Here is a 13,457-nt window from a genome sequence, read left to right on the forward strand (position 1 = left end):
CAGTAATTTGCTGTGTCACATTCATTTTGATATATATTCATGTTAAGCTCCTTTAGTTGTTTTCTGTTGCAGTCATTTTTCTTAGTTAGATTACTTTAGCTCTCAATAACTTTTACTTTAGTACTTACTTAACTTTCCTTGTCATCCTCTACTCAGGTGCCAATGTTCCTCCTCCCGCCTTCCATTCATTACTGCACACAGCAGACAAATCTGTTTTTGCTTGTCCTTTTTCTAGATATGGAAAAGGTAGAGAGAGCTGGCCGTCATGGCAGCATGGAGATCCAGACTCACTCATTAGATATGCCGCCCATTTCACACTGAATATCTTTAGCACTTGTGACAGGTGTACTCTTAGACCTGAAGCAATTGAAGGAACTGATCCAAATTTTTAAAGTTCTTTTACCGCACAAACATACTTTTGGGAATCAATCACTAAGAATCTGATTGTGAGTTTGTCGGTTGACTACCTTACCGCCACAGTCCGAATGAGATTGCCGAGTCTGCAAACTCCAGCGCGCCATATTATGATGATCCCGCTGGTACCGCAGCACTGTCCTTGGTGGCAGCACACAATTGTTGATGCAGTTGTGTACATTTCCACACAAAAACATGCAGAATGTGCACACTTGCATGACATATGTGGAAATATGCCATGTGCTAGTGTTTATCCATTGCTGGAGTGTGGACCATATGTGTACATACTACTCAATGGGTAAATATGGCACAATGGACTTACCTGGATATTTGTGCCAACAGGATTGATTTATTCAGGGTCAAGATGTGAAGGAGGTTCCTGGAGGAAGGCATCCACATCGGACACTGCAGGTTAAAGAAGGAAATTGGTGAGGATGCAACCCAAATCCCTAGTTTCTGATGACTTGAAGCAGGCAGTCCGCCCACCATGATCGGCTTGTGTGAAAACGAACTCATAATCAGGATAATGGTGTCACTTTTCTGTACGGCTCTATTGCTGCGGCTTTCCCCAAACAACCATCTCGGTGATCAGAGTATGGCTGTCGGAGTCAGCGGTTCTCCACCTTTCTGTCAAACAACAATCTAATAAACTCCTAATTCAGCTGTCTGACATCCAACAGCGACCATGGCGGTCAGACAAACGTACTCGTAATCAGGCCCTCAGTGATACTTACTTACTTATGCCTTATACTCCCTCCTGGGGTATAGGCCATCAACCAGGACTCTCCAGCCACCTCTGTCCTGGGCTATGTGATACTGTAGCCTGTTTACTTCTGCTAAAAGTAAGCCAGCCTTGATATTCCCAAACTTCTTTGGCACCATAGATATGTAGGGCCACTAAAGCCTATTGGTCTAAGTGCATTAATCCCAGTAAATATGATTGCTTTTGTGTATGGTTGCTCCTGAGGCTCAGCCGGGAGTTGTGTGATAACGCTGCTAATGCTGATATGACTGCTGCTTTCCTTGCAATTTTGCACTTACCTTATTGCTGCTAGAATTTGTAACTTTATCGTGAATTTATGCCCGGTTCCAGAAATTTTTTTAATTTGTTTTTGGGCTCTTTTTAATCTACATACTATAAAGAGTATAGGCTTTAATTTCTGCATAAACGAGAGCGCTATAACAGGGGGAAAACGCTAACAGGCACTCACCCGGACGGCCGCCATTTTGAGTGGGCCAAGGTGAGCGCTCTAGCTTTTTTCCACCCCAGCACCTGAAAAGCGGGGCTGGCGCGACCGCGCAGCCCTGATTGCTCCTGAGGCTCTGCCGGGAGTTGTGTGATAACGCTGCTAATGGTGATATGACTGCTGATTTCCTTGCGATTTTGCACTTACCTTATTGCTGCTAGAATTTGTAACTTTATCGTGAATTTATGCCTGGTTCCAGAATTTTTTTTAATTCGTTTTTAGGCTCTTTTTAATCTACATGCAACAAAGAGTACAGGCTTTAATTTCCGCATAAACGAGAGCGCTATAACGGGGGGAAAACGCTAACAGGCACTCACCCGGACGGCCGCCATTTTGAGTGGGCCAAGGTGAGCGCTCTAGCTTTTTTCCTCCCCAGCACTTGAAAAGCGGGGCTGGCGCGACCGCGCAGCCCTGATTGCTCCTGAGGCTCAGCCGGGAGTTGTGTGATAACGCTGCTAATGCTGATATGACTGCTGATTTCCTTGCGATTTTGCACTTACCTTATTGCTGCTAGAATTTGTAACTTTATCGTGCATTTATGCCTGCTTCCAGAAAGTTTTTACATTTTTTTTTAGGCTCTTTTTAATCTACATGCAACAAAGAGTACATGCTTTAATTTCCGCATAAACGAGATCGCTATAACGGGGGTTAAACGCTAACAGGCACTCACCCGGACGGCCGCCATTTTGAGTGGGCCAAGGTGAGCGCTCTAGCTTTTTTCCTCCCCAGCACTTGAAAAGCGGGGCTGGTGCGACCGCGCAGCCCTGATTGCTCCTGAGGCTCAGCCGGGAGTTCTGTGATAACGCTGCTAATGCTGATATGACTGCTGCTTTCCTTGCAATTTTGCACTTACCTTATTGCTGCTAGAATTTGTAACTTTATCGTGAATTTATGCCCGGTTCTACATGCAACAAGGAGCACAGGCTTTCATTTCCGCATAAACGAGAGCACTATAACGGGGGGGAAACGCTAACAGGCACTCACCCGGACGGCCGCCATATTGCGTGGGCCAAGGTGAGCGCTCTAGCTTTTTTCCTCCCCAGCACTTGAAAAGCAGGGCTGGCGCGTCCGTGCAGCGGGCGCGCCAAAGGCAAGCCCGTCTGCACCCGGCCCCCGCCTAGCGCCAGGACCCCTGGTGGGTTTACGCCAGGCAAAAAAACAGCCAAAGTTTATGCTCGAAATCTACTAATGAGTCTGGGGGGAGGAGGGAGGCTGTCTGGCTGTCTATGAATGGAGTTTGACAGGGGGGCATGTGTCGGTGTTGAAGTATGCTCTTCCTGTAATCAGATAATACCTACTTTACTAATGGCGCTAGTCCGAGCAGTCCCCATTATATCAAGGAAGACAACGGAGGTCACAGTGAATAAAGTAAAGTGCCTCCTGCTTAATGCAAGATCTCTGGTCAAACATAGTTTGGACTGTGCCGAGCTAATACAGGCCCAGGAGATAAAAATTGCCTTCATCACTGAGTCTTGGACAGATGCCGCCTCAGGGCCAGATATAGCCATTGCCACCCCACCAAACTATCTCAGTTTCATACTGAATAGACCAAAGAATAGAGGAGGCGGCCTTGCGATACTATACAATAGCTCAATTAAGGGTAGCTTTCAAGCCGTGTCCTCAGAGACAAGCAAAGCTCTCGCTTTTAATTTTACGCTTTCCAACCATCAGTCGTTTAGAGGTTGTTTACTTTACAGGCCCTCAGGCCCAAAGTCAGCGTTTCTAGACTCAGTGGGAAACATTCTGGAGGAGGCCATATGCGCAAAGCCGTTTACTCTCTTAGGAGATTTTAACTTTCATCTAGAAAATAGTTTAGACCCTGATACCTCAGTTCTAATGGAAGTTATGAAAAGAGTTGAATTAAAACAACTGGTACTCATAATGGGGGTCATACTTTGGATGGAATCTTTACAAACCACCCTGACCTGGAGGTTACAAAAATTTACCCGGTTACTTGGTCTGATTATTCAGCTGTGTTTTTTATTATTCCTGCAACAAAATCCAACAAGGCAAGACAGATTAGGAATTTAGAAAGAACCTGCAGGGCGTGGAATAAGATAGAGGGGAGGTCCCTGGAGGATCTTTTGGTCGCATCCATGGCTACGCTTCCCTTAGAGGCGGAAGATGCAGCTGCCGGCTACTCTAATTGGATTGACCAGGCGTGCATAACTCTCCGCGAGGGAGAACCTCAGCCCCTTGGTTCTCAGAAGAGCTCAGAGAGCACAAGCTTGTCTGTAAGAAACTGGAACAGGCTTGGTGGATAAACTACTACGAGGCAGATAAGAGGAGACTCAAATCATGTCTTTCGGAATATATGGTCTTGATTGTGAAGGCAAAACAAACTTACTTTACCAACCGCATTAATTGCGTTAGAAACTTGCCTAAGGAATTGTTTGCTACGGTTTCAAGCCTTGCATCTCCAAAGCCAGTGACTACGCCTCCCAGTATGGAGCTGTGTGAGGATCTCGCGCAGTTCTTCTTAAATAAGGTTGAGATTATTTTTAATTCCCTTGAAGGGCATGTCAGGGAAAACCTGCCAGACGCTAGGTCTGTAACTTTAACAGCCGATCTGATAGTAGATAAGATTCTGCACTTCTCCCCGGTGACCTCTGAGAAGATCAAGCTTTTGGTATTAGGAACTAAATTGGGCTCCCCACGGGACCCAAGCCCGGCCACTGTGGCCAAATTAGCCTCGGCTCCTTTAGCCTCAACTTTAGCCACGCTGTTCAACAACATGTTTATGACGGGGTTTTCCAGTCCAGCTGGAAATGGGCCTCAATCCTTCCATTGTTGAAAAAAACAAATCTAGACATCACCGATCCAAATAATTATCGTCCTATTGTCAGACTACCACTACCAGCCAAACTAGTTGAAAAAGCTATGAATAGACAGCTTAGCGTATTCCTGGGAGCCACACAAGCCGTTGACCCGTCCCAACACGGTTTTAGAACAGGTCATGTCACCGAATCCTCTTTAATTAAAGCAACGGAGGAAATTAGGAAAGTGATTGATGTCGGGGGGAGAGCGGCTCTGGTCTTGTTGGATCGATCAGCAGCCTTCGATACGGTCCACCATTAGATTCTGGTCGACCGTTTGGAGGCCTGCGGGATTCAAGGGAAAGCGCTAAACATCTTAAAAGCTTTTCTCACGAACAGAGTCCAGGTCGTGGCACTGAGGGAGTTCAAATCTAAACCGTTCGTGTTGCCCTGTGGGGTCCCCCAGGGATCCTCCCTTAGTCCCACCCTCTTTAACGTTTACGTCTCCTCATTGGCTCCAATTATTCGATCATTTGGGTTTGAATTGACATCGTATGTGGATGACACGCAGATTGTGGTGTCACTGCTACCGGGCAAAGAGGAAGGTGTTGCCTGTAAATTACAGTAATGTATGCTGCTGGTTGGCAATTGGATGGCCAAAAACTGTCTTAAATTGAATTCGGCTAAAACCGAAGTTATACTGTTCAGATCTAGTGATAACTTTTGGGGCCAGAACTGGTGGCCTGATCGGATGGGCACACCCCCCTCTCCAGTCATAAAGGTCAAGAATCTAGGCGTCTTGATTGACGATCAGCTCACATTCAGACCCCAGGTCAATGCTTTGATTCCATCCATCCATTTAATTTTGAAATCTATCCGGAAGATCCTTCCATTCTTACCCGATGGCTGTAAGAAGACAGTGGTGACTTCCCTGGTTTTGTCCCGCCTGGACTATTGCAATAGCCTGCTTCTCAACGCTCAACAGGAGCTTCTGAACAAATTACAGGCTTTGCAAAATGCATCAGCCCGACTCATCTCAGGTTTACCTAAGTTTGCTTCTGTCTCTCAAGAATTAGTAAAACTGCATTGGCTTCCAGTATGGAAGCAAATCTCTTTTAAGGCCTTGTGTATACTCTTTAAAGCCCTCCGAGGAGTCGGCCCGTCTTTTCTAAAGCAGTACTTCCACTGGTATAGGCTTGGAAGGCAGCTTAGGTCATCTAACATGGGCTTTATCGTAACCCCTCGATCGATGAAGGGGCGATGGGGAGGCAGGAGTTTCATCCTGGGGGCAGCCAGGGCCTGGAACGCCCTTCCTTTGGGTCTCAGACAAATTACTGACCTGATGGCTTTTCGCAAAGGCGTGAAAACCTGGATTTTCGCACAATAAACATTTCAGGCTGGGGCATGGGGAGCTCTCACTTCAGCGCCAGGACACCGTTTGGTAACAGTGCGCTTTATAAATGTTATAAATAAATAAATAAATAAATATGGGTCTTACTGTTGATTTCCATGATAATAAAAGAAACATTGGCTGCAGCAAATCCATGCAGTTAATCATCCCATGCAAATCACGCACACAGTGTAGCAAAACACTGACATGTGGATCCATGACGTTACAACGCATGCTTTTACCACGCATGCCTTTACAACACGGTTTTTACAATGCAAACCTTTACAACGCATAGCGCTTTGGGGTGCTGGATAGTGAATAGTTTAATTTAATATTCCAACTCCAGTCCCCGTGGACACTAGGGAAGGTGTTGGATAGTAAATTAAACTTATTCCCTATCCTAGAGTGCCCCCCAGCACAATGCGTTGTAATGGTTTGCGTTGCAAAAGTTGCATCGTAAAGGCACTGCGTGGTAAAAGTTGCGTTGTAAAGGATGTTTCCCCTGACATGTATCTGTTTTCAAGATCAACACTGACCCAGTATGCAAGCATGGATCACTTCTTTAGTAAAGGGGGACTCTTGTATTTTGGTGCCTGGACCTATTTTCCGTTCCAATCTCACCCTAATGTCAGTTGAACTTTGCGAAATGATTGTAGGTGTGTTGGTCTATGGACGTGGGTCTGCTCTCTGTGTGCACGTATGTCATGAGTCTCTCCTCATGAACTAATTAAAATCAAACCTATTCTCTTTGTCTGTGTTTGTCCTTAAACTGAATTTTAAAGATCCAACCTCCAGGCACGAGACTGCGACCTGCTTGGCCACCTTCCACAGGATGGGAGGCTAGTTGTACTCTGCGTCCCCCAAATGGGAATGTCCCAAATGCATAGATGTTTTGTTTTACCTTGTTGGGGGGTTTAATGGGCTTGGGATGGCTTTGGCAATGTTTAGGATGCTGAACTGGGTGGGGGTGTTGGACCTGGGGGGGTTAACTGGGCAGGATGCCAGTGTACTCATTTTATGCATTTGTTGCAATGATTTGAGGGGGTATCGTTTCATGTCTGAGAAACTGCATGGTACCGGTATGTATCCAATGCTGAGTGTACTGTATGAGTGGTGTGATTAAGTTCATTACTTGAAATGTGCTTGGACTCAAATCTCTGAAAAAAATTAGGACTGTCTATGCATCTTCAACTTCCGGAGTGCCGCGAAAGTACGTTCGTCTCCTCGGTACATGGGACTTAGTCCCGAATAGACTTTTGGTTAGTCTCTGAGGCTGTTTGCACCTGGGCGGTGAAAGTTGGAAACATGCCTTGCACACTTTCGGATCGCTCTCCGGTGGTCCTGGCCTTACAGATACCCATGTGTGAGAGACCAGCTTTCGCATGGAGACTTCAGCCTACTGAACTCACCAACTCAGTTTTTAAACATACTATTGGTGAAGCAATAGGATTTTTTTTTCAGGACAATGAGGAGTTAGTTGATAGTGATAGTGAAGGAATGCTGTGGGAAGCGTTCAAGGTGCCGATTCGGGGGGTTTGCATAGGAGACCAGTGTAGAGTGCTACGGGACCTCTGGCGTCGAATAGATAAGTTGGCGACTGAGATCTCTGTACTTGAACGGGATTATGAGGAACAACCCTCCTCGCACACGCTGGCCAAGACACGGGAACTGGTCACCGACCATAATGAAACAGTTGATCAGGAATTGCAGCACCGATCTTGGCGCGCAACTGCTTGCTATTATGGGGAGGGGGGCTATCCTAGTCGCTCCCTCGCGCAGAAATTGTCAGCGCCGTGCTGCCAGGAGTGTATCAAGGAGCTTGCGGATGAGAAAGGGGAAATACATTACTGGACTCCTGAAATCAGTGAGATAGTATTAAGATTCTATACCACGCTGTACGCAGCGCAGATGCCCCACATACGGCACAGATAGATTCCTACCTTGATGACGTTGCGTTAGGATGGCTCTCAAACGTGCACAGGGAAAATCTAATACAGCCTTTTGATGTGGAGGACGTCAAAATAGCTATTATGTCTTTGCCCACCTGCAAAGCAGCTGGTATAGATGGGCTACCTAGTGAATTCTATAAAGCTTATGTGAATGCTCTAGCTCCTAGGCTACTGGCTGTATTCGCGGAGGCTTATAAAAAAGAGGAGCTTCCGCCAACTCTGAGAGAGGCTCTGCTAGTAACCTTGCTGAAACCAGATAAACCTCCTGATTGGTGTGAATCCTATAGGCCTCTGTCACTCATTAACATTGACGCCAATGTCCTAGCAAAGATGATCGCCACTAGGCTACAACCACTAATTCCACTGTTAGCCTTACCTGACCAGTCTGGTTGTGTATCTGCGCGCTCTACTACACACAACCTGCGCACAGTGTTCTCCACTCTAAACTACTTCACCCCGGATTTCCATGCGGTGGCTGTGCTGCTGGATGCAGCAAAAGCCTTTGATTCCCTTCACTGGGATTTCATGTTCACAGTCCTAACTAGGATGGGACTACCTCCATTCTTTCTTAAATGGATTAGAGTGCTATACCCTGCACCGGTTGCATTTGTATAAGTAAATGGCTGGGTTTCCACGGCATTTCCCATCCATAGGGGCACGCGGCAGGGACGCCCCCGGTCGCCAATGCTTTTTTCATTAGCGCTGGAACCTCTGGCCTGTAAGCTCAGACAGTTACATGCGGCTGCGGCATTACAATTTCGCAGCGACCACTGGTGGTCTCCTTATATGCCGATTATATGCTTCTATATGTATAACGCACTGCTACCTTTTTATCGGAATTGCTACGGGAATATGTGAAATTTGAGCACTACTCAGGCCTAGGCATCAATTGGTCAAAGTCAGTGGTGTTTCCGCTGACAGCTGCCAATAAGGAGATAGAATTGGATTTCCCGCTGACATGGACTAGTGAACCAGTGCGGTATCTCAGAGTTTGGTTACATAGGGATCCTGATAGGGTGATATCTGAAAACTATGGTCGGGCTATCACACGCATCACTGAACAGGTGGAACAGTGGGCGCACTTGCCTCGCTCCCTTGCGGATCGGCTTGCAGTTGTGAAGATGACTTTTTTACCCAAGCCGTTTTATTTTTTCCTTAACATACCAATCAAGTTGAGTATAGCACTATTCCAGACGCTCCAATCAACAATCCTTACATTTGTATGGGGTGGGAAAAAGCCTAGATGTAGTTGGGATGTTTTAGTACAACCGTTTGTCCGGGGTAGATTTGAAGCTCCAGACCTCCAACTATATTATCTATGCACGTAGGCGCAGTTCGCACACAACTGGCATTACCCGCCGAGTTTTCAACCCCATATTGCCATTGAGTCCGACTCTGTTCTTCCATTGCCCCTTCAGGCAGCGACCCTTTCTGGGGGGTACGGGAGGTCCCAGGACTGAAGTCAAACCTGTGTAATGCACCGCCTTGGCTTAAGTATGGTCTGCGCGAGTCTGCTAATTGCGTGCGATGTGGGCAAGCTGATGACAATTTCTTCCATGTGGCTTGGATGTGTGCTGAAATATTTGCTTTTTTGTCAAAGGTGACAAATATACTCACTGGTGTTGTGCTGGAACCTCTGCATTGCACATCAGAACTATGCCTGCTTGGTTATGTGAAAAATGTAATAGGCAAATAACTGCAATTTCCACGCTGTTTGCTAAAAGAGCTGTAGCTATTTGCTTGTGGGCGAAAACCACTCCAACTGTGAAAAAATGGATCCGGGACTTACTTTACTGCAGGGATACATTAGAGATGTATGCTGAGGAATTACCAGAAGCCTCACAGCCTAAGGATTTTTCGGCACCTCTTACTGCATATTTGCTCACTCACCCAGACTTGACATGAACTGCTTGTTATCCACACTTAGGGGCATAATATCAAGAACGGTGTTAAAATTATCGCCGCTTTTGCGGCAGGAAACGAACGCTAAAGCACCGATAATGAGCTTGATAATATGCTCTTGTGAATTCCCATAGAAGCCCATATTCTGGTGTGAATATGGGCTTCTATGGGAATTCACAAGGGCATATTATCAAGCCCATTATCGCCGCTTTAGCTGTAGTTTCCTGCGGCTAAAGTGGCGATAATTTTAACACCGTTCTTGATAATATGTCCCTTACTGCTTTGTAGAAGGTAATCATTGTACATGCTGCGGCAACACGTCTCGACTTATTGATGTTCCTACGCTCATATCTGTTTCTGTGGTACAGTATACTTCTAGTTCTAATGTATGATGCACTATCGCCTGTCCTGCTGGGGGGTGGGTTAGGGGGTTGTTCACCTTTTGATATGATTATTCAAAATTGTATCTCTTTGCATGCCAATAAGCTTATTGAAACAATAAACAAAGTTTTAAAAAAACAGAATTTTAACGTGAATAGTAGAGAAATGAACAGCACAAATTAATGCAGATCGCTTAAAATATGAATGAGTTATTCCATCTTTGTCTGTTCATTGCTTTCCCAGGTGCGCCTACATTTCCGGAATCGGAGCCGGCGCCACCCAGACCTTCAACTGCCATGGAATGGTCGGTCGCTATGTGAACGTCATTATACGAGGCAGAAAGGAGTGCCTCACGCTTTGTGAAGTGCAGGTCTTTGCTGACCCGGAACCACACATTCACGGCAAATAAAGGCATTTCATCAAATTCCTCTTAGCTATACTCAATACAAATCACACAGGAAATTGCATATTCTAGAGCATTGAATACGCATCAGTTGTTCTTCGATTGCTGAAGCATGAACTGCTAATTAAAATTATCATACTAGGTTGATGTCTATTTTTTTCATTTTTGTTCATTTGATTAAAAAAATAATTTGGAAACATTGAAATGTGTCCTTCAGTTCAATTACATAAATATATACTTGTAAAGTTTTTTTGTACTGTATTAGATGTATTCTGTATTGTAACCATAATCTGAAAGAGGCCATTGTTAAAAAGCTGAGACACCAAAACAGTACGTTTTCAATGGTTGTGACGTGTGGTATTAATGTTAAATTAACACAATTACAACCTATTCTTGCTGTCCTGTATACAACTTGTCACAAAAAGCCCCTTTATGTAGGCACACCCCCTTTTTTGTAGCTATGTTTTATTGCTTATGTTTATTCACTCTGCACTCTGGGACACTGGTATTCAATGCTGGTGGTCTGACCCCTAAAATGTGTCAAATTGTCTAGACCCTTATTGGCATAGGTAACTCTTCTGAAAGACCACAGTATGTGTTCACCAAAATCCAAACACGGTATGGAAAGTGTCACCTGTGAAATATAGCCCTATTTTATCGTCCACCAGTGGCGTAACGAAACTGGAGGGGGCGTCCCTGCAAAGTAAATAGAGGGGGTGCCCCCAAGCATCACTGCCAAGGTGCCATATTGCTTATGTGTGACATTTCAATGGCTGAATTGTGCTTAGGTGTGACTTTGCAGTGCCTTATGTGTGACACGTTGAGTGACATTTTATCGCAAGTCAAAGTAGCCGTGCCTGTGTAATAATGTTAATTTCAGAATGTCCTGAGAAACCCTGAAATAGTAGAGTAAAGGCGTATGTAGGTAGTAATGTGCTTGTTTCCTGCAAAAGGGACAGGCCAGGTATTCCTTGGACCGGAATCAAGTATCCTGGGACTGATTTCATGGTAACACCTCTCATCAGCCAGGCTAGCTTGAATCCAGTGGTAAAATGAGCAAAGGACCCACGTCTGGGCATACCCGTCCCATTCGGGGTAACAAATACAAAAAGAACAATTGATGGACAGAACACAGAAACAATGTCATACGTGGGTCCCATGCTCTCCATGCCACTGGAGTCAAGCGATCCTGGCTGACGAGGAGTGAAACCCCGAAACCGGTCGTAAGTTGCTTGTTTCCAGTCCAAGGAATCCACCCCCTGTCATATCTCATTCACAAACTGGTTGTGTTAATAATGTAGTCTTTTTTCAGGCAATGCTGTCAAATATATAAGGGTAGCACTATAGCTGCCTTTCCACTTTCTGCCTCCTTTCCCACCACATACTGGAAGTCATCCACCACCCTCCACATCTGGGCTCCCCATCCTCTCTCTCCTCCAGCGAGTCTGTATCTTCATGCCCAGTGTGTCAGACGTTCAGACCTGGTGCTTTGGTGAGGAGTTGGTGCTTTTGTGGCATGAACAAAGTAAATAAACTATTGAATCTTGCCTCTACAAAGTTGATTGGAGAGACCGAGCCAAAGGGACAGCAAAAAAGCAGAAGCACTCCATGGGGGACTACAGATCCTAGCTTGTGAGTGAATTCTATGCCTGATTCTTTTTCTATCATTTCTTGTCACCTCAATGAACACAATAAACAAAATGGTAACCAAAATCCAGCAATAATTGGGGGTACATTGGTCCAATCACAGGCTTTTGCCCCAGTGCAACAGCACCTGCTGCACTGATTATCGATGGGCCCGCTCCTTCCTGCAGAATCCAATGATACTGGCCTATGGCTTGGTTGTGCGGGATCCAAGTGATGTTTGGCAATACCAAGAGACCTCTCACCCCGTGATTTCGAAAACCTTAACCCCTCCTGCCCAGATATCGCATAATTCCTGTCCATTTCATTGGCGATCTCTTTGACTCACCCTCATATGCAATAAATAAATTGAAGTTTCATCAAAACAACTAGGAGTTTCCCTCAAAACTAGATAGCCCAGAAGTGTTTGTTGTATGTTTGTGATATGGGTTACCACATCAATGTATTTTGTGGTTTCCCTCTCTGCCACAGCCACAGAACTTTACAAAATGTATTTTACACGCGTCACGGTTACAGAGCAGTCCCGGATGTTATTGGCTTGATGAGGATGAGTAGCAGAGACAGCCCCGCTGACATTTGAGCCTGTTTATTGTGCATTTTATAAAAAATATCCACAAAAGGCACTCATGTCCCTGCATCCCCACAGTCCTCCCTACCCCACAAACACCCATTGGAGTTTACAGACACAACATGCAGAATCTTTGTGTTTTCTCAAAGGCACTGACTCTATTGGTTGTTCTGCAAGGGCTGGGTGACCTGCGTTCATCTGACAGCCTTTCCAGATTTTTAAGGCTCATAGTCTCTTTTAGGGGCAGATACAGAACCTTTAACTGTTCACCTAACACAATTCATTGGCCATCCTATGAATATTTGCCAGTTACCTTTTCAGGAACCTTTCACATATGAAAATAAAAAATGTTCAATTAAAAAAAAGCTGTTCGATATAGTAGGGGGTGGCTATTTTGAATTGGGGTGGGAAGCTGTAAAGTGGTTCCTTTGCAAATTTCTCAATTCCTGACAAAACTATCATTATTACCAATTGTATTTGTATGTTGGTTTTCCTTTTCTTTTTCTTTCTTTTTTTTTTACAGTTTTATTTAAGATTCGACAATTTACAATACATGTTGAAATTTACTTGACTAACCCCCCCTCCCGCCCTCCCCCGGGATCCAAGGTTACAAGGGCAAAGACATCCTGGTGGATTTAAAAAAGAAAAAAAGAAGAAAGGGTTACAGGCAGTATTTCAAATAACAATATTACACTCTACAAAAAGAGAAGAAAAACAGAACAAAGGTAAGACAGCTCCTAGTGAGTCCAGATTATTACTCATCAAAAAGAGAAACTTACAGATACTAATAAACCTAAACATTA

General features: G+C 45.0%; 1 protein-coding gene across 1 annotated transcript in view; it reads left to right on the forward strand.

The window, feature by feature from the left end:
- LOC147672916 (fucolectin-like) overlaps positions 1 to 10,639 on the forward strand; it is a 65,292-nt gene extending 54,653 nt beyond the window's left edge. Inside the window, exon 4 of the mRNA XM_086947922.1 lies at positions 10,283 to 10,639. Within this exon, the coding sequence (XP_086804048.1) occupies positions 10,283 to 10,448 (166 nt within the window). The 3' untranslated portion in view covers positions 10,449 to 10,639. The remainder of the gene's footprint in view (positions 1 to 10,282) is intronic.
- Positions 10,640 to 13,457: the final 2,818 nt, after the last annotated feature.

The sequence above is a fragment of the Lissotriton vulgaris genome, unplaced genomic scaffold, assembly GCF_964263255.1.
Source record: "Lissotriton vulgaris unplaced genomic scaffold, aLisVul1.2 SCAFFOLD_618, whole genome shotgun sequence".
Taxonomy (NCBI): domain Eukaryota; kingdom Metazoa; phylum Chordata; class Amphibia; order Caudata; family Salamandridae; genus Lissotriton; species Lissotriton vulgaris.